The following is a 24,211-nucleotide window of genomic DNA, read 5'->3' as shown; positions in this document are numbered from 1 at the left end:
TGCATGTTTTAACATAGTCAATTGCTCTGCTCCTGCACTACTAATTACTCATATTCATTCATATTTATGCAGTCATGGCTACTAAAGCCTGAGTGCCGCAAAGCCAAGAAGGGTTCCTTAATCATGCTGAAGGTAAGACAAACTCAGAGCAGAAGAGATGCAGACAGATTATGTGGATGGAGAGGAAGTTCCCATGAGCTCTCTCAAGTGCTTCCTTAGTTTCCACTATCTTTTTTCTTCCTGTAGGCTTGTTGGAAAGAAAGAGGAAACTACTTCTTTCTTTTCCCTTTTCTACTTCTTTTTCATGTAACATATGAGGACAATAAGAGAAGACTGCTAGATGTGTTTCATCCAAACTGACGGCACTTAACACAAGTCAGGTGAATATGTGTTCAATAGGAGAACTAGAGCAGTAAGTCATCACACACCTCAGCTTACAGGCACAACATTTTGGGAAAAAAGACTCCAATCATAAATTAGCCACCCTGAATAGTTCCTGGATCTTCTGGAATATGCGGAGGTACCACAGTTTAGGAGTTTACAAAGGACTTCTACTGTGACTGTATTTTCATTATAAACTCCTGTCCAGGCAGTCTGATTAGGGAAGTCACTTTCCTGCTGTGACCATTTGGGAAGATTCCAGTAGAACTGATTTCATCTGAGCACAGCTAAGCTATACTAGAGATGTGAAATTTCAGGTGCGATATTCACCCTGGTTCCCTTAGGAATGCAGGAGGAGAGGGTTATCAGCACCCAACTCTGCAAACTCGAAATTGTGGACTGCAGGTAGCAAGGGGCTGGGAACGTGGCTCTCTACTAGATGCACAAAGGTATGTGGCAAAGACCTTGGAAAAGGATGACTTTCATACTCACCATAAACTTCAAATACGTGGGCAAGCTGGGGCAAACAAGAATATTGAAAGACAGCAGAAGAGGACAGATTGGGTAAGTAGGAGACTACCTGGCGTTCATGGTATTTGCTATCATGATCTTAAATTCGATTAAAATAATGACATTATTAAGAATTATTGGAAACAGTTTTTTCACATTAAACTAAGAAAGAATTAACACATCAAATTTTATTTCCTACCAATTTGTGTTATTTACTGTCTGTGGAAACTGACAGGGAAATTGCTTATTTCCTATTGTACTTAGAGAACTAGGCTCATCTATAAAAATGCAGATGCAGCAATGCTACTAGTTACATACAGAAATCTAAAGAGTTATCAAATGAATATAAAAATACTAAAAAAATAATACAAAATATTAATCGATCAAAGCAGAACACATAGCTCATTTACAGGAAAACATGAAGAGCAGGACTTCAAACATTCACAGAACCATAGAATGGTTTCAGTTAGAAAGGACCTTCAAAGCTCATCTAGTTCAATGCCCTTCAATGAGCAGGGACCTCTTCAACTAGATTGGGTTGCTCAGACCCATGTCCAGCCTGGCCTTGAATGTCTCCAGGGATGGGGCGTCTACCCCCTCTCTGGGCAACCTGTGCAACCTGTGCTTTACCGCTGTCCTTGTAAAAAATGTTTCCCTCATGTCTAGCCTGAATCTCCCCTCCTTTAATTTAAAACTGTTACTTCTTGTCCTGTCACAACAGGCCCTACTTTTTAAAAAGTCTGTCCCTATCTTTCTTACAGGTCCATTTTAAGTACTGAAAGGCCCCAATAAGACCTGCCTGGAGCCTTCTCATCCCCAGGTTGAACAACCCCAGCTCTCTCAGCCTGTCCTCATAGGAGAACTGTTCCAGCCCTCTTATCATTTTTGTGGTCTCCTCTGCATTCACTTCAGCAGTTGCATGTCCTTTTTATGGACAGAGTTGGACACAGTACTCCAGGTGGGGTCTCACCAGAGATGAGCAGAGGGGCAGAATCACCTCCCTCAACCTGCTGGTCATGTTCCTTTTGATGCAGCCCAAGATATGACTGGCCTTCTGGGCTGCAAGAGCACACCACTGGCTCATGTCCAGCTTTTCACCCACCAGTACCTTCTCCGAAGGGCTGCTGTCAATCCCCTTTTCCCCCAGCCTGTATTGATACCAGGGTCTGCCTTGACCCATGTGCAGGACCTTGCACTGGGCCTTGTTGAACCTCATGAGTACATAGGCCCACTTCTGAAGCTTGTCCAGGTCTCCCTCTGGATGGCATCCTGTACCTCAGGTGTGTCAACAGCACCACTCAGCTTGGTGTCATCCACAAATTTGCTGAGGGTGCACTTGATCCATTATTCTTCCCCCTCTCGCTGATCCTTCCATTTCATGACTTAGCATAGGTCAGCGAAACACTGTGTATCAGGACTATCTATATTAGAGTCAAAATCACGTCAGCAATAAAACTGACTGAAAATATGCCTACATTTAGTTTGCTACAAATTTGGGGGGTGTGTGTATGTATCTCCTTTAAGAATGTTAAGGTGGGCCTAGGCACTGTATTTTTATGGCATAGTGTACATGATCTAGCAAATCTAGTTAGTAACTTCTAGAATAAGCATATAAAAGAACATTTTGGAACAACCTAATCTACTTAAGCAAACAGCTGTAACTCCTTCTGCTTTCAAATATTTTTAGGATATGACACATTTCAAAGCAACAACCTCATCTAAATTAACACTTGTTATTTATTCTGTGATGGAACCATGTCAGTGTCAAACACTGTGCACTCAATACCTTGTCAAAATCAGTTTGTATCCCAGTGCTCAGCAGATCCAAATGAAGTCAAAGCCATACATGAGAGATGACAAAAAAGCAAGTCCTTCCTATGATATTACCCATATATTAACAAAGGTATCGACAACAGCATCATAATAGAAAAAAACACTCTATATTTCTCTTTATTGCATAAACATCTTATTGACCTAAACTGCTAAATTTTCTATTCTACCCAGAGTACTGAAAGGTAGGATGAAAAGTAGCAGTCTTGGCATTCAAGTTGATGGATGGCTCTTCTGAATAGAAAGTGCATCACTTAATCGAAAAAAAACGTACTTAAGATATATGAACTCTGTTTCCATTCGTTTAATTTCAGTGTATGAAAGCATAAGAATCTATACAGTGCTTCAAAAGCAGAATTGTAGGTTATTTCAATATTCAGTCTCATAGAAGATGTAGATAAGGCATACAGGGATATACACATTACAGAAATAAAGGACATTCACAAAGAACGCCATTGAACCATAAAGTCACTATAGTAACATTGCATTGCTTTATAATTTAAAATTTTATTTACAATGAATCCATAGAGAAGATATAAATTGTGAGTCGATCAAGAAAATTAAAAACCAAGGTATTATCCCACAGTCCTGCTAACAAACCCTCTCTAATGCTAAACAAAACAAAACAAAACCAACAACAAAAAAACCACCAGTACTTGAGAACCTTGAACTTCTTGAACAGATATGGGCAGAAGAGAAGGAGGTAAGAAGGATTCAGAAGAGTAGCCTGGCAACCTCAGACACTTACACTGGGGTATCAAGTTGTTTATATTTCCCACCTCCAAGGAACACATTAAGACAAAAGGCAACAGAGCTCTGTTCAAGGGACAATTTTTGAGTCCCCCAGTTGGCCACCAGAAAGTAATTCTACAGCCACAGTAAACCTTTACAAACATAGCAGCCTACTGTCATCAAGCATCATCCGGACCTTTTTCCTTGGCAAAGAGGCTTAAAGATTATCTGCTTATAAAAACACAACTATTGTAGTGGCTGAATGCCAACTAGTTTTCAGAAAGTAGCAGGGAAGCCCCCTGCTGCTGCTCTAGATACATTTTTATAGCTAAGAAGGGTAAAAACAAGCATCAGCCACAGTTCAACAAATGCATTTTGGAAACCAAAAAATAACACAAGGATAGTCTAAAAAAAGGGGGAAAGAAGGAAAGGACTCAGTAAGTATACTTCTTATTCCACTCCACAAATAAATCTTAAAGGTATCCCTGTTTTTCATGTTTAGCCCCTTTTCCCCATTATCTCCTTTCTTTGCCCCCAGAAATATTTTATTCCTTTATTTGCCTACTTCCTTGTTCACTTAAGCCATTATTTTTCTCAATACCTACAGGCTATTAAATTAAATATAAGAAAATAGCACACATACAACAAAACCATGGTAACTAAACATTTAAGTTACATCTCATTAAATCACCATTTGCTTAAGTCTTTTGAATATGTTCTGGAGTTTGGATCACATCTTGTTATATCGTGTATTTGCACAATCATATAGTGTAACGAATTATAGATCTCTTTTTAGAATATTATCTAATTAGAGAAGAAATGCATTGATTTATTCAAGAACAACTTATTTTCCCTACTTACAGTTCAACTAACTCCAGAAATGTTCTGCACATTTTAAATTGAACTTTATGAATGTTCTCACTCACTGGAAAGACCACACACTTGGAAAGAATTGGTCTTTATCTCAACGTATTAATATTAAACTTAAATTACATTAGCTCTCCATTTCTAAACAGACCTAGTTACTGCTTTATCATGTATTACAGACTCAGCTCATTAATGAACTTAACATATATTTTATTCATATATATGGGCACATACACACATAATCTTCCCTAAATTGGAATAAAGTAATTCTGTTGTGTCACTAATTAAATATATACAGGGAAATATTTTTTGTGCATTTATTTCAAACCAAGCATTGTTTTTTCTGTTCTACTTATGTCACAATACTTCAGTGCAAAGTACATACTGGAAAGCAGACTACTAAAACTAAATATCCCACATAAGTCAATACACAACCAACTTTTTTGTCTTTTAACACTGAATGAAATTATTTGCACCATTGTACTGTTTGGAAGTAGAATTCATTATTTTTAAGCCTGTGGTTTTACTTCTAACATTGTACTAAAATATCCTTATGAAATACAGTATCTTTTCACACTACATAAACAAATGAAAACCTGCAACCATCTTAGCTACAAATATTTGAGTTACCAAAAGGAAAAACAGATAACTGACAAAAACCTTAACAAGTTGATTAACTTCTTAAATTCTTAGACTGAGACAAGTGATCCTTCTTGAGAAATTATAGCACTGCATCACGTTCAGTTAATTTTTTCAAAATTATTTTCAGTTTTAGTATTATTTAATTATTTTCCAGTTAACTAACTTATTCCTGATGCAATAGGAAATATCCAGAATAATTAATAGTAGAGTATTCTAAGCAGGAAAATAAGCCATGCATTCTGAATTATACACCTATTTTATAAATTTATTCAAATACAAGAGTCACCTTACGCTAACCCTAAACACTGTTTTCCAGCAGGTTTTGGTTATGTACCATCCTACAGGGAAACACCGTACCAGTTTTTTGAGAATTATCTTTTCTGTTTTATTACCACCAAAGATTTAGGCTGCATACTTTGTTCTTATAGAATTGTAGAATCGTATCACAGAATCATAGAACATTCTGAGTTAGAAGGGACCCACAAGGATCATCAAGTCCAATTCCTGTCCCTGCATATGACAACCCCACAGTTCACATCATGTGTCTGAGGGGGTTGCCCAGTCTCTTCTTGAACACTGTCAGGCTTGGGGTTGTGACTACCTCTTTTTACTATGATTTACCTACTTCTTACAAGTTCAGACATCTTGTGTTGCCAATAGAACAGGATCCTGCCTGGACAAGCAGGTGGCAAGAAATCTTTGCAAAAAGAACTCCAGCTGAGATAGCTTTGAACAAGTCAGCGTGGTACTGACAGACTCCTAAGCAGGCCTTTGTGGGCTACCCACGGGAGCATTCATCTACCTTCTGGGCAGGCTTTTCAACCTAAGGGTTATTTCCATAATGCCAGAGCAGAGACTTCATCTGTCCCTGTTTAAAACTCTCTGGATATGTCCCCAGTCACTGCTGCAATTGTAATGTGGCCAAAAAATAACTGATGACAGCTCTGTGACTTTCTGCTCATCTATTAATATGGAAGGAGATATCTTTCCTTAATTTTGGATGTTACTAAACATGGATTCAAACAGCACAGACTTTGAGAAAGTAAACAACATTACACTGTCAAGAAGAAGTGTATTGATTACTTTTAGAAGTCACAAAAACTATCACAAATGTCACCTTAACATACTCTAGAGTGATATTAATTCATTTTTTAATCCAATTAATTTTATGCCAGTTCCATCTGGAATCTCATCAGATTCATACAATTTAAAAATCTCTATGATAAACTACTTGTAAAAAAATATTACTATTTTCAAAGAAATGGGTAAAATGTAAGTCACAGCATTGACAAAAGAAAAAAAATCAAACATTCCCACAAAAAAAATGGAAAGATTCTTAGCTTAATTTAGTTTTCATCTGGCTTGAGAGAAGCTTACCAAACTGTTGTTTCCACCTGACTGTCGTGCAGCTGCCGATTGTCTAACTGGGCAAAGAGAGGAAAGAGAACCTGAATTCCACCAATGGAATGAATGGCGCTGTGAATGGAGTGTGTTACAATAGCTTTCACATCCTAAATGAACAAAATAAATAAATAAAAGAAAAAATTTGGTTAATCTCAATTTTAAAAGACAGTTACAAACATAACTTGAGAACACTAAGATTGAATTGAATGCAAACTAAGTCAGACCTGTTTAACTATGTTCATTAATTATGTTTCAGTTATAATCACTTTACTCAAAAGCAAACATTAAACAGAAAAACTTCAGCATCATGGCAAACTGTGCCTTATATTATGAAGTACATATTTCTTAATGAAGAAATAATCATTTTTTTTGCTATAGAAAGTGAGCAGAGAACAGTTCAAACGATAAGCCTATTAAGAGCTGAGATAATACAAAAGAACAATTTCTTGGTGAACTAGCACACAAATCCTCTTATCCAAATGATGATGAGCTAACAGTAGTCACAGAATATCAATTTCGTAGCACAAACCTGAAGCATGAGAGCATGGGGGGAGTGTACAAAAATTGAAGGATTTTCCTTTGGTGAGGATTCAAGGCATAGCTGAGCATCAGTAGCTTTCGCATTATAAGTAAAAGCAATGCTACTTGCAAGTTTCCCATCATATAGCACTTGTTTGTGGTGCTCAGCCAGATGAATGTCACTCTCAGATTTAAATTTGAATGTGCTCTGAAAAAAAACCAAAAAACAAAAAACCCACAAGTTTAACAAAGACAGTATTTTAGACAAAATCCTTGCCACAAAATTTGCATAAAATACATTGGACTTAAGAAGGAATATAGCAAGTGCTAAACTTTGTTTTGACTTTCCAGTAGTTTTGTTTTACATATTGTACATATTGTACTCCACATCAATATGTCAATATAATATTTGTATTTTATGTAGTATTATTTCTCTCTCCTTTCAGCATCAGTGTCAACAAGTTCCAGAAGTAACTATTTGGAAAAATGTTTCACATCAAACAGCTATAAACATGGTTAAATTAAAAAAAAAAAAAAAAAAAAAGTGAGCATACAATGCAACACAACTAAAGAATAATTAAATATCTTATACTTTAGCTTCTAAAAACTCACTCAAATTAGAATATCAAACTGTGTAACATTTTGATTAAAGGAACAGTTATTTTTAAACAGCATTAAAACCTATGCTTCATTTGCAGTGAGGAGTATATATAAACAAATTATTTACATTAACAAAAAATCCAAATAAAATTATGAATGCTGTATTTCAAATTAATGATTCTCAAATTCAAACCTTTTACAAAGGAAGACTGAAAATGTCTATTATACTTAAACATACTCTAACTCATATCTAATCTAAAACTAACCTCCCTGGCAACACTGACAAATCAGTCAAGCACAAAAAGATAGATTTTTTCCTTTCTGTGATGCATTGTCAGATTTACTTTGCACACAACTACTTTTGCCTGTAACAATCATTTGACAACTAGTAGTAACACACAGTGCTGTACTGAGACAAGTAAAGCAAATCTGTTAGAAATCACCACCATTTAATGAATGCAACACATATCTAGAATATGGTATATTTCTAAAATCTTCACTCAGTTTACACTAATCTATTGTTGATGTTAATTATGAATCATTTTGCTTCTTTCCACTGCATATAGCCATCACAATTCTCTTTATCTCCTTGGTTCTACGAAATCTTTCCCTCCCTCCCCAGACACAGTAAGAAACATTGTATCGTGAAACTAATCAAATTACTGTCACCAGGGTTTTGGTTATCCAGGCCACAAGAATTAAAATAGGCAACTCATAGTCTATCAGTTGCTTTTTCCAAATAAATTACAGGTTTCTACCAATTATGTAGACCCAAAAAACCCATCCAGCTTTTGCAGAGATCTCAAGGCTGCTGGAAACCCTAACAAAATTCTCATGCTTACAGCCAAATGATGGGAAAGCACATCTGCTGAAGTGACTGACACATGGCACCGTAAGGTCTTGTGACAAGCATCCATTTTTATGTGGGTCATGAAATTGATAGAGACTGAGTAGACCTGACTGCAGCTGCTGGAGAACCCTTGGAGCAGATCTGTCAGTCAGCCCTGTCCCATGCTTGGTGATTCCAAGAAGGAAGGCAGACACTCATAGGAAAGAAAAAATATTTGTATGAAGACATTTTCCAGAAGCTCTCAAGTATTTTGTATAATCCTCCTTTGGGAGAAAAGCTTTGGCACAACCAGAGTTCAAGAGTTGCTTTTTTGGAAAAGCTGAACAGTTGATTCTCCCAGTTGGTTAACAGCACCAACAGGTTGAATTAACAGAACATGTGCTGAACTACTTCAGAAACTATTCTGAAAGCCCAGTCTGCATCTGCAACTCACGATCCCTCATGTCCAGCAATTCGAAGTATGTGTCTGTTGAGGCTCCTTTGGACTACGAAACAACACACTAAAGTGTCCTGAACTGATGGACCTTTGCACCCACACAGAATCTGAAATAATTTAGAGAAATAAACTTAACTGTGAGATGAAAGAGGCAAGCTTCCCATGAAAGCTACCACCAGTTCCCTGAGATCTCTAAATTACAGGACATGGTTCCTTTTTTTGGTTGTGGCTAGATCTTGCATTGGAAGGTGAGAAAAAAAAGGGTTCTGTTTTGTCTTATGTTGTGGAAATAAGGAATTTAAAGAAATAAATTGTGTTATTTCTAGGGTCTTGCTCTAGGAACCTTCTCTTTTTAACTGTTATTAGTAAAACATAATTTCAGATTCTGAGACAGGGGAAGAAACTACTTTAGAGAGGAAAGAGGCATTAACTGTGCTGGGAACATGACCTAAACCTAAAAATATGATATACCCCCCAAAAAATTGCAGTAACTATTAAATTTTATCTAACTGACATTTTACAAAAACAAACAAGCAAACAAACAAAAAACAACAACAACAAAAAAACCCAAACAAAAATAGTAAGAGTGTATAGGTGTGAAGAAATGTAGTTTAAGGGAAGGTAATTTGACAACATTGTAATAAGGTTAGTGCAGAAACTACTGGAAATGTCATTTCACATGAAATCATGTGTGCCTTATGAACCCCTTCAACACTCAGAAATATTACATAATAATTTTCTTTTCTTGAAACAAATGAAAGCATTATTCCTATTTGATATCACTTCAGTATGCTGCTGCAAATCCAGGATCCTAAGAAAGTCATAAAGATTTACTACATTTATAAGGTAGCATTGCTTTCTTTTGTATGATCAAAAAAAAAACCAACAAAAAAAGCAGAAATATTTTTTCAAACAAAATACAGTATTAAGTTTGGAGTAAAGTACTCCTTGTTTGCACAGGTGATACACTTCTCTTGACTGACTGACCATTTTCAGTTTCAAGACAGGTTTTAACCATCAACCATACGCAATATATTTCCTCTTCTTCAAGTAACCTTGACATATATTTGGCTGTTCACGCTACCTACGTACCATAAAAGATATTTTCAACTGTCACTGTCATTCAAGTGTTACCTGCCATCAAATGATTTAGAGAAACTATTTTCATCACACAAAATTAATATTATAAAATCTCAGTGTTGACTTTTACATACTATTTTTTGAAGTTTTTATTTTCAGAGTGTATGATATATACTAAAAAACTGAGTCTACTTCAGATGATACCACAAATTTCACTAATCAGAAAATTTGGGACTTATTGATGGTAGATGTTTAACTGGAGTTAGATTAATTTTCAAGCCTTCTCCACGAGGCAGTTTCAGCAGACTTCTGCAAAGTATTTGCATTGTTTTTCTTGATGAGATAATACTATATGCAGCCATTAAAACGCATAAGTGATTGTTTATAGTAGAGATCTTACTTTATGCATGCAACATTTATTTGTCTAAACTGTCACTTAAATGTCACCAGCAAAGCATGAGTAAAAAGCTCAGCATTTACTTAAGCAGAAATATGTAAAATTGTGCATTTGAACAGAATTGGTCTAGAGAGCAAGTATGATGAGGAGCGATTAAGGGAACTGGGGCTGTTTACAGAAAGGGTTGTCAGGCATTGGAACAGGCTGCCCAGGGAAGTGGTGGAGTCACCATCCCTGGAGGTGTTTAAAAGATGCATAGATCAGGTTCTAGGGACATGGTTTAAGGGCAGAGTTAGGGTCTCTTTCAACCAAAATGATTCCACGATTCTATGATTCTATTATGCCCTGTTGAATTTTAATCTGCCTTAAATCATGTTTTAAACATAAACAGTAGTGAATTTATTCCCTGGTATTCAGTATGCCAAATACAAAATTGCTCTAATCTGTTTATAACTCAAAGTCATAAATTTCACATACAAACATGTTTCAGATATGTTTTAAATAAATGACTTGCATCTTTCAAAAAGCTGGTAGAAATCAAGGTTAAAGAATTTGAAGAAATATTCTTTTGATAAAAACAAATCGTATAGCTCTCGTGATTCTGAGACTGATATCTACATGCATACGTATCTTCCAACTGTATCAACTATTTTATTTTCCAGCTTTATGTTTTTTAAGATCCATTATTACCTTATAGCCAGGTCCTAACTGATGTATTGCAAAAATCTGTGCTGGGTTGAGTGCTTCAGTGAATACATATACTGCTCCAAGCTGGCCGCAGAACACTCTATTAGCATCTGCAGTCTCCGAAGAGCCAAGAAAACATTTGTCGTAGCTCTGTATCAGAAAGAGGCAATATTAATGAAGTTTAGCCACACAAAATATACAATGAAATAGTATTTATGTACAGCTACTGAAGGCAAAAAATAAAGGGAGACTGTAATTAAGAAAATAAATCAATCATTTTTTACTTCTGTTCCCAATTCCCTGTAGTGAACAATTTAATTTTGAATATAGTAGCATTAATTGTTTCACAGGTCACTATTGCAACGTTATGACTGGCTGCTAGGACTACTTTTTCATTAATTTTTTGACATATAGAGAAAATTAGAACAGCACATTCAAGTACCAAATAACCTTCCCTATAGCCTTCTAGGAAATATGAAAACCTTGAAGTTCCCTGTAATTATAATTGGAACTCCCAGTGCTAACACACAAGAATACATGCTGAAATGGACTCCTCTCACTGTTGTGCTAATGGAGCTAAATGTGCCTAGAAAAAAAAAAAAATCCAAATTTTCTTAGTTTGCAACTGGTGCACAGCCTTCTTCTATGACCACAGCCTATAACGATTTGCTTTGACCTTAAACTCCTGTCTTCTTCCACAGTTACAAGAGTTGTTATTTTCCATTCTTCCCTCCAACCACTAAACCTCTGCACAAAGACCTGCAGTTCTCCATCTGCCCATTTCCTATTTATTCAGATTTGAAGGTATTTTGGTTTGGTGCTTTTTTGTTTGTTTGGGGGGTTTTGGTTGGTTGGTTTTTTGTTTGGTTTGTTGTTGTTTTGAGGTTTTGTTTGTTTGTTTATTTATTTCTGATTTGGGTTTTTTATGGCTTTTTGTTTGCTTCTTTGCTTGTTTTTCAATTTATTTTGCAAGAATAAAGTTAAGTTATTCTAGAGCTACCAAGAAAAAAGGCTGTCAGATGAAGCAAAGTTTAGAACTTAACTGTCTAGAATAAAGTTCTGGGAAACTGGAAAATAAGATGCAGTGCAAGAGGACAACAAAAGGAAGCACAAGGATCTTTGCAAGGCTCTTCTCTCAGCTTCCTTGAGTCACATGTAGTTTATTTAAAGGAAACAAGGATCAGGCTGCATTTTTTGAGCTCAATCAGCAAACCAACACTAGGAAGACTGCTTTCTCATCTTGCTTGGCTGATGAGTTTTACCCTAAGAAAGACTTTTGCCAGCCTAGAGAATGGAATCAAATATGGTGAATTGCTACAGCAGCTGATCTAGGCGGATAGGCTATGAGCACAGAAAATGGGACTCTGTGAAGAGTTAAGAGGAAGTCAAAGATCTTGAGCTCAGCTTTGCAATGAGGTGGGGTAAGAAGTACCCAGGATTTTATTATCTCATTTATCTTCCTTTAGACCAAATACCTCTTCTAATTTTTTTTTGTTTGGAATTTCTATTTTTTAATATATTTTCTTTTTGGACAAAAAAAACTTCTGAAAAAAACTACATCAAAATTGATTTACCACATCTTAGTCAGGATGCACAGTGCAAAAGATGGGCTGTGAGACCTTCTGACTGCTGGTAAATTTAGGGGTAAAACTTCCTAAAAATTTTCAGTTAGTTCATTAACGTCTTGCTTAGCCTTGAAGGCTTCACTGACACCTGTGCTATTATCATCAGAAAGCGTTGAGTCAACTCCTGTCGAGCAACTGCCATTCTTAATATTTATTTGAGGATTTTGTCTGAGCTACCACTGCCACCCTTTTTCCTAGTTCTTTCTTACAAATTCTGAGACATACTTTAGTCAAGAAAGGAAAGGCTGTGGATGTTGTGTACTTAGACTTCAGTAAACCCTTTGACACTGTATCCCACAGTATTCTCCTGGAAAAACTGGCTGCTCATGGCCTAAACAGGCATACCCTTCACTGGGTTAAGAACTGGGCTGAGGCCAGTTGTATGAGATTTAACAAGGTCAAGTGCTGGGTCCTGCACTTGGGTCACAACAACCCCAGGCAGTGCAACAGGCTCAAGGAAGAGTGGCTGGAAAGCTGCTTGGCAGAAAAAAATCTGGACTTGTTCATCCACAGCTGGCTGAACATGAATCAGCAGTGTGTCCAGGTGGCCAAGAAAGCCAACAGCATCCTGGCTTGTATCAGCAATAGTGTGTCCAGCAGGACTAGGGAAGTGATCGTTCCCCTGTACTCAGCACTGCTTAGGTGGCACCTTGAATCCTGTGTTCAGTTTTGGGCTCCTCACTACAAGAAAGACATTGAAGTGCTGGAGAGTGCAGAGGAGGGCGACGAAGCTGGTGAGGGGCCTGGAGCTCAAGTTTGATGATGAGCAGCTGAGGGAACTGGGACTATTTAGCCTGGAGAAGAGGAGGCTGAGGGGAGATCTTATTGCTGTCTACAACTACCTGAAAGGAGGTTGTAGCCTGGAGGGTGTTGGTCTCCCAAGTAGCAAGTGATAGAACAAGAGGAAATGGCCTCAAGTTGCACCATGGGAGGTTCAGACTGGATATCAGGAAAAATGTATTCACAGGAAAAGTTGTGAAGCACTGGAACAGGCTGCCCAGGGAAGTGGTTGAGTCACCATCCCTGGAGGTGTTTAAAATAAGTATAGATGCATCTCTTAGGGACATGGTTTAGTGCTAGATTTGGATTATGGTTGGACTCAATGATCTTAAGGGTCTTTTCCAACCAAAATGATTCTATGATTCTAAGGGCATTTTCCTGGATTCTTCTAGTTATTAATTGTACAACACCCATTGTAGCTTTCCACAAATTCTGAGTGTTACATATAATTACACTGTAGGTCTTTTAACCTGTAGCAATTTCCAGTTCTGTCTTTTTTCATTCTTACTGGATTAGACTTTCCCAGTCTCTGGTGCTTCACTCTGGATTAGGAGTTTTCTTCATTTTCAATTGGAGGGAAGTGCTAACTCCCTTTTTATTTAGTCCTGTTCCAGATGCCAAACAGCGCATAAATTTGACATCTATTTATCCATTTATTTATTTATTCATTTTAAAGCCAACTCCCAATACTCACAGCTCAACTGGTCTTCCTCACATTTCCAAAGTTTTAAACCTGAGGGACACAACTGATCCAAGCTTGTTTGCCTATTTCTGTACATCCCTGGTAGTATGTCACTAATGACTGCAAGATGAGGTGACTGACAGACCCGCTTCCTTCAGTGCCTTGGTACAAATCCTTCTATTTTATTTACATGAAAAATTAAACTCCTGGGACTTATGGACCTTGTTACTTAAGGACATAACTTTACTCTTAATATTCTTGATGCTTATAAGCCTTCTTTCAAATGCAGCCCAAGTGCTACTGATGTCATCAGTCTGTTGGCTTTTCACCACGTCAGTCAACTTCTAAAATCCTTCTACAGTTTCCTTATGCTACAATGGAAATGTGCAGTTCTATGAAAGATGACAGGACATAATCAAGTGTATCTTCATCCAGCTACTTGAACAAAAATCTTCCATCAAACTTCAATGTTCCCGTATTCCACAACTTCAAGAGAAGTTTTATGCTTTCTCTCACAATATTTCCCATAACTGGGTAAAATTCCCAATCTAACAGCTGTAATAGCCAGACTTTTCCAATTTAGCTTCCATCTCCAAGTGTATTTAATCTCTTATTAATAATTAACTACATAAGGTATTTAGAGCTGATCATGACTACTGACCAGCTAGCAATTGTACACATTTGATTATGTTATACCCTGTCAAGCATTTCACTTTGTCTCACTGTCATAATCTCTAGCTATATTTACTCCTTGGAATATAAACTCAATGAGTTGTTTACCACTAGCTACTGTATCTTGGGTAGCACTCTAACAGAATGAATCTCAGCACTTCTGTGATTTATATATTTCATTAGAGTATTAGTGAAGTCAGGGCCAAAAATGGCTCTATGGAAAGAGTGTATTAGCAGCAACAGAAAGAAGACTACAGTGTCTTCCCCCTTTTCACCCATACTCATATCTTCCCTCTAACATTTGGGTTCAGCATTGTGGAACATTTTTTAATATATGGAGGTCCCCTCAATAAAATGAAAAATCTTGATGAATGTCTGAGTGATTTAGAGTTTGCATAGATGACACATTTTGCAAATCCCTATATGAAAATATGTCTATTAAGACAACATACATTTGTGAAGAACACAGATGTGAAGCCTTAATGACTACTTCATATAATATCCTGTATCTTGCTGCCCATATTGCAGAAACAGTTAAGAACCCAGTGACTTCACAGCTATGTATAAAAAAGAATGAATTAAAAAAAAAAAAATAGAAGAAAAAAATAATTAAATTTTTTTAAAAAACAATCTTCTTCAACTTTCACCCTTTTTGTCATCTGCATCTTTAATGTCTTCCAGGGCACATATGAAAATTGTAGACTGAGATATCCGAAGGAAAAATGAAGAATACCTTGGTATTTAATTTGAACTTAGTCTATTTAACAGATACAGGTCTACTTGCAGATATACATACAATCTTCTCCAGGTAAAAATGGCTGTTCTCTGCCAGTGGGACAAGCAGATGCAAGAACACTATGTTGTTGCTCTGAGCTGACTAATGCCTTGCAACTGTACGTCTCTCAATATCTTTTAACTGGTTTGGATGGCCAAGAAGGGAGGACATCTCTCTCTAAAAGTTCACTACCTAAGAAAATTTCTCAGTGTTTGAGGGTTGAAATTTTGTAGCAGTTAATTTGTACTTGCTAACAACAGTAATTAATTATTAATACCTTAATACTTAGCATATGTAAAATCTGTAACTCTACCACATTTTACTATGGAAAAAGCTAAGTATTAATCCATTGCTATCAGTGTCCCCTATATACTACCATATACTAAAAATATTAGATATAACAATCTCTCCAAACAAAATCTCAGTAAATTTCATTAAAAGAACTATGCAAAATACTGCCCCCCCATAATAATCTAAAAATTACTAATATATAAAATCATTAATATTAAATTTTCTTGAGTACTTAGAAGAGAAATTAAAGGAAGAACTTTTAAAAAAATTGCAAGTATCTAGACAAAGCAAATATAGTACTTTTTTTTTTCTTTTTTCAGTTTACTTTCAAATGAATAGCTGTGAGAAGGGAAAAAATAATCTTACATCATTTGTGTTAACATGCCAGGCCATGTCACCATAGGATACCAGCTGACCATTCACGTAGCATCGTATTTCACTGTTTCTCCATCGATTATAGATGTGTACTATGCTTATCATGTACCACTGGAAAGACACAGAAAATCAGTATATAGTGACAGTTTTTGTGCTATAAATCATCAAGCTAATAAATAGCACTAAAAGTAAGTGAGCAGTCTCATAATGTTCTACAAACAGATGCATCCTTGCAAACTTGTAAAATGGAGTCAGTGGAACTTCAAGTTTGGTCAGTAGATCTGTGCCTAAATGCAATGATGTACCTACCTGCATGCCTTTATGGGATTAGAACCAAAAGTACACGCATACAATTTAAAAGTTGAACACACTTCCATTCCTGAAAGCATAATTTAATCTAAAAACTATACACTGTAACACAAAACACAACCGAGTTCTAATGCGAAATCCAGTTCGGCATGCACTTACCTTAACAAATTCATATCACATATTTTTGTCATTGCTGTCTGTGTGACATTATTAAGTAAAAGTGAAAGATTCACAACAGCAAATTTTACAGCCTAGCTCAAGATTTCATCCTGATTGCTTCATATATATTTCTTTTTCTATTCATTACTATTCCACCAATTTTTGGACTACTGTCATATCATTAAAAATGCATTACATAATCAGAGAAAGCCTCACAGTAAAATGTTTTCAAGTACAACTATGGCGGTCTTTCAAATAATCTTTTCAACAGGAATATTATGTCCATTATAAGTACATTCAAGAAGAAACCCTTAAGTTTCCCTTAAAACTGAACCTTTCAACTCATCCAAGACTAGGAATGGAAATTTAATCTTTAAGATTTGCAAATCAACAAGTACTTAACCATAAGGGGTGTCTGGATTAATCAAAATGGGTACAAACCAGATGAAAACGGACATACTGGAGAAAGTCCAGAAATGGCCAAAAAGCCGATTAAGTGATTGAAGCCTCTGATACATGTTGAGAAGCTGAGATACGGGTCTGTTTAGCCTACAGAAGGCTCAGGAGGAATTCATCCATGTGTATAAATACTTGATGGGCAGGGGATAAAGATGGAGCCAGAGGCTTCTTACTAGTATCCAGTGAGAGGACGAGAGGCAGTGGGCACAAACTGAAATACAGGAAATTCCGCTTAAACGTATGTAAGAAGGGTGGTAGCAAGCAGTAGGGACAGTGAAACACTAGCACAGGTTGCTCAGAGAAACTGCGGAGTCTCCTTGCTTGGAAATATTCAACAGCCTATGGGACACATTCAGAGCAACCTGATAAAGGCCCCTTCTTTGAAGAGGGGGTGAGACTAGACTGTCTCAACATGTCCCTTTCCTATCTTAATCCATACTGATTCTGTGAAAAATTCAGCTCATCTTCCTTGAAAACACCATTTCATATTTTAATAATTAATTTACAGTTTACTTGTCTTCCTTTTCTTGATATCTGCTTCAATTATTATCTTTTGACTTTTATGTTCAGCTAAGCCTCCTTTTTTCAAAGCAGAGAATTTCTGCATCCCTCAGGGCATTATTTTAATAAGTCACTTAGTGACTCTCTCCCTGAGCTGGCATAAGCAGACACAGAGCCTACTAATAAAGAAATCTGACCCTCTGATACAGAGAAAATAAAAGCAAAAATTTTAACATGTGGATTTTGAAATCAGATAGAGCACAGAATTACGAAAAAAAAGCATGCAGCAAAATATATTTTGACAATAATTGTTGCAGTAGCCCTCAAACTGAGTTGTATTCTGTTACATATCTATAGTATCTATGTATATCAGAATACACATATTTTTCCACATCTGTTCCCAGGTCTTTACGATTTTTTTTTTTTTCATTTTCCCCTCCCTTAAAACCCATAGGTAACAGAAGGGGGAAAAAACCCTACTAATCATATACCAGTACAGAAAAGTATCCCACTGCTTGTATATCCAAGTAAACAGATCTATTGGGTAATACTAGATTAAGGACATACAGCTACAGCTTTGGCTTCTGAAGCCACATGTGACCAGTCAATGAACAAGTATTTGTTGTAGGTCCCTCCCACTTCCCCCCCATCAAAAAAACAAACCCACAACTCATTAAGTAAATGTTACCCATTTTGTAGGCAGATTCTGTCTCTGAAAGTAACACCCATCACAAATTCAACAAATTTTCATAACTCAAAATTTGGAAGCTTAACTGGTGACTACACTAATCAGAAACTAAGTGCAAACCACATGACTAGAGCTTGGCTTTCATCAACACTTCTTTTCCAAAGCTTCCTACATGACCTAATATAAATCTTTAAATAAAAATTCCTTTGTCCTCTTTCTTTCAAACATTAATTTACCAATAATCACCACTAAGTGATGATTTTAAATACTTTCATCCCAACACCAGGCATTCTTTGTAAAAGCACTATTCAAAGTTGTACCTTTTATAATTATTTCTCGTGTTTTCAGTTCTGATAATTTTGTAGTAGAAACCAGCTCACAACCATAAGCTCCAAGTTTTATCCTTTTATTTAATATCTGTGTTTTTTTCTTTTACAGTGCTTTAAGAGTATTTCTGACAAAATACCAGTTTGTAAGACTGTTCTTGTGAGTAGCTTAAGCCTGACAGATGACTCATTCATTTGGTTAATTACTTTTATTGAAACGCTGCTCAAAGAGACTGTAAGTAACTAAAACGAGCAATGTTATCTTGGGAGAGCTTTGGTATCCATGTCAAACTTTAGGAAAATTATATAATCTGCTTCTTATAATATTTTTTTCCCCCACGTTAACCACCATACACACACATGCAGTTTCTTTTAGTCCTAGTTTCCTTCCTTCCATGCAACTGTTTTTTATTCTTAGCATTTCTGCTATGTCAGAGCACTACCTGTGTCTGTTACTTTGACCCACAAGACATGCTCTGCAAAAAACACTGAGTTTTTGTTTACTCGAATACACATGAAGACGCATGTGAATGTACGCAGAGTCTTTCTCAGTTTGTCATCATAACTAATCTAGTAAAAAAATTGCTATTTTTCCTCCTGCACCTAAATTAACTAAATTTACATTGTAACTTGTAATTTCTTTTTAGTTAGGGAAGTATTCAAGTGTTAAAAAACAGCCTACTCTTTGTGTCTTTTTTGTCACTAGTATCAATACTGATAAAATGAGTAACAGGTTCCTAAAATAGAGGATGACAAACTCCACTGAATTAAGTCCATAATGCATTCTCATCACCAAGAAAATAAAGGTCCATCTGAGATTCCTGCTTGTTCAATTAATATCCTTCCATCCCTGTATTTTAATGAATATAAATTCTCTTACTGTGTGATAGCATTTCTTTAAAGCTTTCAGAGGAGTATAATGCTTGGAGTTCTTGAGAAATCCACATAGCATGGATCAACTGGCTCACAAACCTGTTCTTATACACAGCAAAAATCCTTCAAATAATTCAACAGAAGTGGGGAACAAGACTTCCAGTGCAATATTGCATTGCTTTGCCCCCAATATGCTTATCCATATGTTTTTTAATCCTTCCTTTCCATTTTTCTAGCTTCTACTCCATTTTGATGGTTAAGAAATTAGGCATGATAGCGAGTAATTCCAAATATCAGCAAAGCCTTTTTCTTTCCATCACCCATTTGATTGACAAAATAGATTATATACCACAATTAAAAGCTTGTCAAATCTCATATTCAAATTTCCTTGAAACCTGGGGGTGTGTGCTGTGCAGTCCTGGCAACTAAAAACTCTCTCTTGTATTGATTTCTATACCTCTTCTACTGACATTTCAATATGAGACACTTCCTTTGACTCATCCCCATTGACTCATCATGTAGTAAACAATGATGCAATTAATTCATTTAGCTTTTTTGTTATGACACTATATTCGTCAAGGTCTCCTATTAAGCCTTAGTCATCTAACTGCCCCTATGGACTGGGAAAAAAATTGAATTGTCTTGTCATTTTACATATAATTTGGTACAACTTACACTTTTCTAAGTATTCTTCATTTTGATACAACTTCCACTTTCTGACCAACTTCATTTTACTTACAGTGGTCTCTACTTCGCTGTTTATCTGTGGTCAGGTATGTTGTGAGGAGCTTTTAAACTTTCTATTGGATTTTTTGACTAATGGTATATTTGCTCTTAGTCTTCTTTATCTTTGAATTTAGGAAATTTCTCTAGCACTATCAAACGTTTCCATCTTTAAACAAATGAAGGCAGTTTTTTGCCATTCCTTTAAAAAAAAAAAAAAAAGAAAGAAAATCCTGCATATCCAAGCATATTCTGCATCTTTCAAAGCAAAGTCAAGCAAAAGTCAAACTCTGAGTTTTCTAAAAGTTTCAAATGGTATTTAAAAGTTTGAACTCTCATCCCAGTAAGATGTCACCCACTTTATAGCAAAATAATGTAAGCTGCTTTATATTAGTATGTTTTTTGATCTTCCCTAGTTCATCACAGATGCTGTAAACCATCCTTATCATGTGGCTAACCATTTAATCTGAATAGTATCATTTTCCTACTTAGTTACAGATTTTCAGTGCACAGAAACTCTGTTATTTGTTGTTACAATGAACTCATTTACCTGATGAGGTTGTCTTTAATATATGGCATCGCTCCTCTATCGGCAAGATCTGTCACTCATAACTGTAAGTACTACACAATTCGAAATAAGCGTGCACTGATGGTCAAGTCAACAATGCTTCTGATATTTCTATTATGTTAATAACCTCATATAAAATAGCCATTCCAGTTTCACTTTTATTTGCTTAGATATGTAGAGGCAAACATGTCTCAATTTCCTATTACCTACGTCTCATTTGTGTGCATGTTCTCTGCTGATGTTTTACATGCATTTTGTTGATTTCTCTCCTATTCTGTAACTGAGGACATGGTTTTCAGGACTTTACTACTACACAATGAACCAAACCAAGTTGTATAATCTCACATCCAATTTTTCTTCAACTTTCAGTTGAAAAATTTCCCACTCCTCCCCCCTTTTCTTTTTTTAATTTTCAAAGTTAATACAATTTTAAGTTCTTCCTGCAGCCTCCTTCCCTATATCATTTTCTCAAAAATGCATCAGGCCCATGCATTTCTGTTATAACAAGAGCTTCCTTAGGTAGGATTCAAAGACACTTCAGATAACAGCCTGTCGATTTTTTATACTGTTGAAATCTTTCAAGCTTAATCACCCACTGCCGCGTAAGTCATACTCCTGTTCCATAGCACAGTGCAATCAGAGAGATGAGGCATCACATACTAAGTATTTCCAAAATGTCAAACTTACTTCAGTCTATACTACAGTTAGTAAAGGTTTTCAGCATCAGACACTCTGCTCTCCCCTCCTCCCCGCCCCCCCCCAAAAAAAAAGCTGTTTGCTCTTCACTACAGTCCTTTCCTGTTCACACCTATACAAGGATTGAGGCTGTAACTCAAGTGAGTGAAAATTACCGGGGGTTGCTAATACACAAAAAGCAGTGTAGACATATTCAATGCAACACTACCAAAGCTAATTTAGCTCTGTTGAGAGGTCAATTATATTACACCCACATTTTCTACTTGGGGAAGTGGTTGAGTCACCACCCCTGGCGGTATTTAAAATATGTGCAGATGTGGTGTTTAGTGATATGGTTTACTGCTGGACTTGGCAGTGTTAAGTTAATGGTTAGACTCAATCTTAAGGGTCTTTTCTAACCTAAATGATTCTATGATTCTATGATGAACAAACTTCTGAGTGTATTTTTATAAATACTTGTTTTTGTAATGATGTTAAAATACACTCATTAAAAACTGAAGTAACCACTTAACACGTCTTGAAGTTTTGAAGTAAGATTACACATTATTCTGCCAATGGCGTCATATGACATAGCTAGCAGTGGGAAGATCTGCACATAAACATAGTATCTTTCAGATTTGCCAACACAAAGCTTTTGACCAGATGTCTTGAATACATAATTTTACTGTGATTCAAGAAAAATTTGAAAAAAACATTCTTCAGAAGTTTAATGAAGATAATGTTTCTGGCAAAAGCTATTGCTGAAACGTATACGTCTGTAAGCAAACAGCTAGAAAATAGTGTATTTGATGACAAAAATCACACTTTTCAAGTTAGAATTTTGACAGTAAGATGTCTTGCAAATGGGTACACATTTTTTGAATACATATCTACACATTCAATGCAGGCACAGTGTAACCAGTGAAATACATAAATAGCATGAAAAAATTCAATCTACAAGTTAAATAGGATATGTTTTGACTTGTTAGAGACAGAAATTGTATTTGTACTTTGATCCAGTATATATTATGTACCTTTGCACATACACGTACATACAAGTTATTAATGGAAAAAACATATAATATGAAACTACTTGCAAATATATTCTAGAAGATTTAATCCAAATACTTTCTAAATCTGACATACAACCCAAAGTCTATGAAGCACGATCTTTGAGAAGTATAAGACTGGTGTGGAAGTTATTATTGGACATACTTTGGGAGATTATGATTTGAAACTGTTATTCATATAATGACTGTGCTGATTTGACTGAAACCAAGTTAACTTTCTTCATTCAGTTAGAAAATTTGACCCTGGGACACAATTTTTTCTATATGTAGCGTTCCAGTGTTTGGGATTTGGTATGAAAAGAGTGTAAGAATTCACTGACATCTTGGCTGTTGCCAAGGGGATGAAGGACTTCACACCTACCCAGCTGCAGGTGCAAGACAGCACTGGGGAGGAGCAGATCCAGGACAGCTGACCCAAGCTGGCCAACAGGAGTATTCCATGCCATGAACACCGTACTCCATTTATAAGTGAGAAGTTGCTGGGGGTGGCCATCTTTCCTCAAAGGCCACTGTCCAGGAGGGTTCCTGCTCCTGTTCCCACTCCTATTTGTGCTACTGATTCCTGTTATGATCTCCATGTTTTTACTGGACTCACTGTTCTCGCAGTGTCTGCCCTCTGGCCTTCTTTGTTGGGAGCGCACATTCCAGCAGCTAAGTATTGTTCCACATCACTCTTCTTTTACTAACGTTCTATTAAATCTGTTTCTATTTCAACCCACAAGTCTTTCCTCCTTTTCCCTTCCTTCCTCCCAGAGAAGGAAACGCAAGAGAGAGTGGCTGTTTACCGTTTCAGCCACCACCCAGGGCTAAAAGGTAACAATGAGATATACATTTACTAATATTTCGGAATTAAATATTTTAAGTAGAATGGCAAGAGCTAAAACTTTCCAGGGATGGTATGAAGGAAACTAGTAATTAATGATAAAAATTATCAAAATAATATCTTGCTGAAATATAAAAGACTGCTTCTTAATGGACAATAAAGAAAAGTCCCAAAAGTTTGTTATCAATAAAATAACTAAAAAGTTAACAATTCCATTTGTTCCTTGGTTGAATGTTTATCACTAGCATCACATATGCTACTTCAAATGAAAACTGAACTGTCATCAAAATTCTTCTCTTGCTATAAAATTTAATAAAATTTGCAATCCAGAATTTATTCATTTCAATACACTCAGCAGGTATGTGTTTATAAGGTTTTATACATCCCTAAGTAATATGCTACAAAAAAGACATTACTATATTAACAAAAAAACACAAATTGCCTCGAAGCTACATGGCAGAATTAGAATCAGTGATTTTGACTCACAAATACATGAAAAGAAAAATAGGAGAACATAAAGCTGATGAGTGAACAATGGCATTCCCTCCCTAAGAGACTGGTTTCTCAAAGAAAATGAGCGCTGAAATTCAATATACAAATTCTAAGGCCATAAAAAAAGAAATGAGCTTCACAGCAAAATACATACAAGGCTGTTATCAATGACAAACACATAATGCTTGCTGCACGGAAAAGTCAATGCTTCAGTCAACTAACTGAAATGTTAAAGCCAGCAGAATCACTGTTCTCCTAGGACTACTAGGGGAACAGTAGTAATGAATACCATACAGCAGAAATGAATACCAGTACGATCCAGAGAAATAATCAAGATTCACTATTAAAAATGATAAATCCCAAAACACCACTGACATAGAAGGAAGTTTGGAGTCTTGTATCTCGCAGTA

The 24,211-nt window shown here is 36.2% G+C and overlaps 1 protein-coding gene across 14 annotated transcripts in view; it reads right to left on the bottom strand.

Moving 5' to 3' along the window:
• The window catches only part of NBEA (neurobeachin), a 480,010-nt gene that overhangs the window by 356,128 nt on the left and 99,671 nt on the right, over window positions 1-24,211 (bottom strand). For all 14 annotated transcript variants that reach the window (XM_071804835.1, XM_071804807.1, XM_071804804.1 and 11 more), the window contains exons 7-10: window positions 16,127-16,246; window positions 10,939-11,085; window positions 6,896-7,093; window positions 6,340-6,473 (exon numbers count right to left, since the gene is read on the bottom strand). In XM_071804835.1, coding sequence (XP_071660936.1) covers window positions 6,340-6,473; window positions 6,896-7,093; window positions 10,939-11,085; window positions 16,127-16,246 — 599 coding nt within the window. The remainder of the gene's footprint in view (window positions 1-6,339; window positions 6,474-6,895; window positions 7,094-10,938; window positions 11,086-16,126; window positions 16,247-24,211) is intronic.

Source organism: Patagioenas fasciata, chromosome 1 (assembly GCF_037038585.1).
Source record: "Patagioenas fasciata isolate bPatFas1 chromosome 1, bPatFas1.hap1, whole genome shotgun sequence".
Lineage (NCBI taxonomy): Eukaryota > Metazoa > Chordata > Aves > Columbiformes > Columbidae > Patagioenas > Patagioenas fasciata.
The sequence above is the reverse complement of the archived record's forward strand: the minus strand, read 5'-3'. Positions and strand labels throughout refer to the sequence as shown.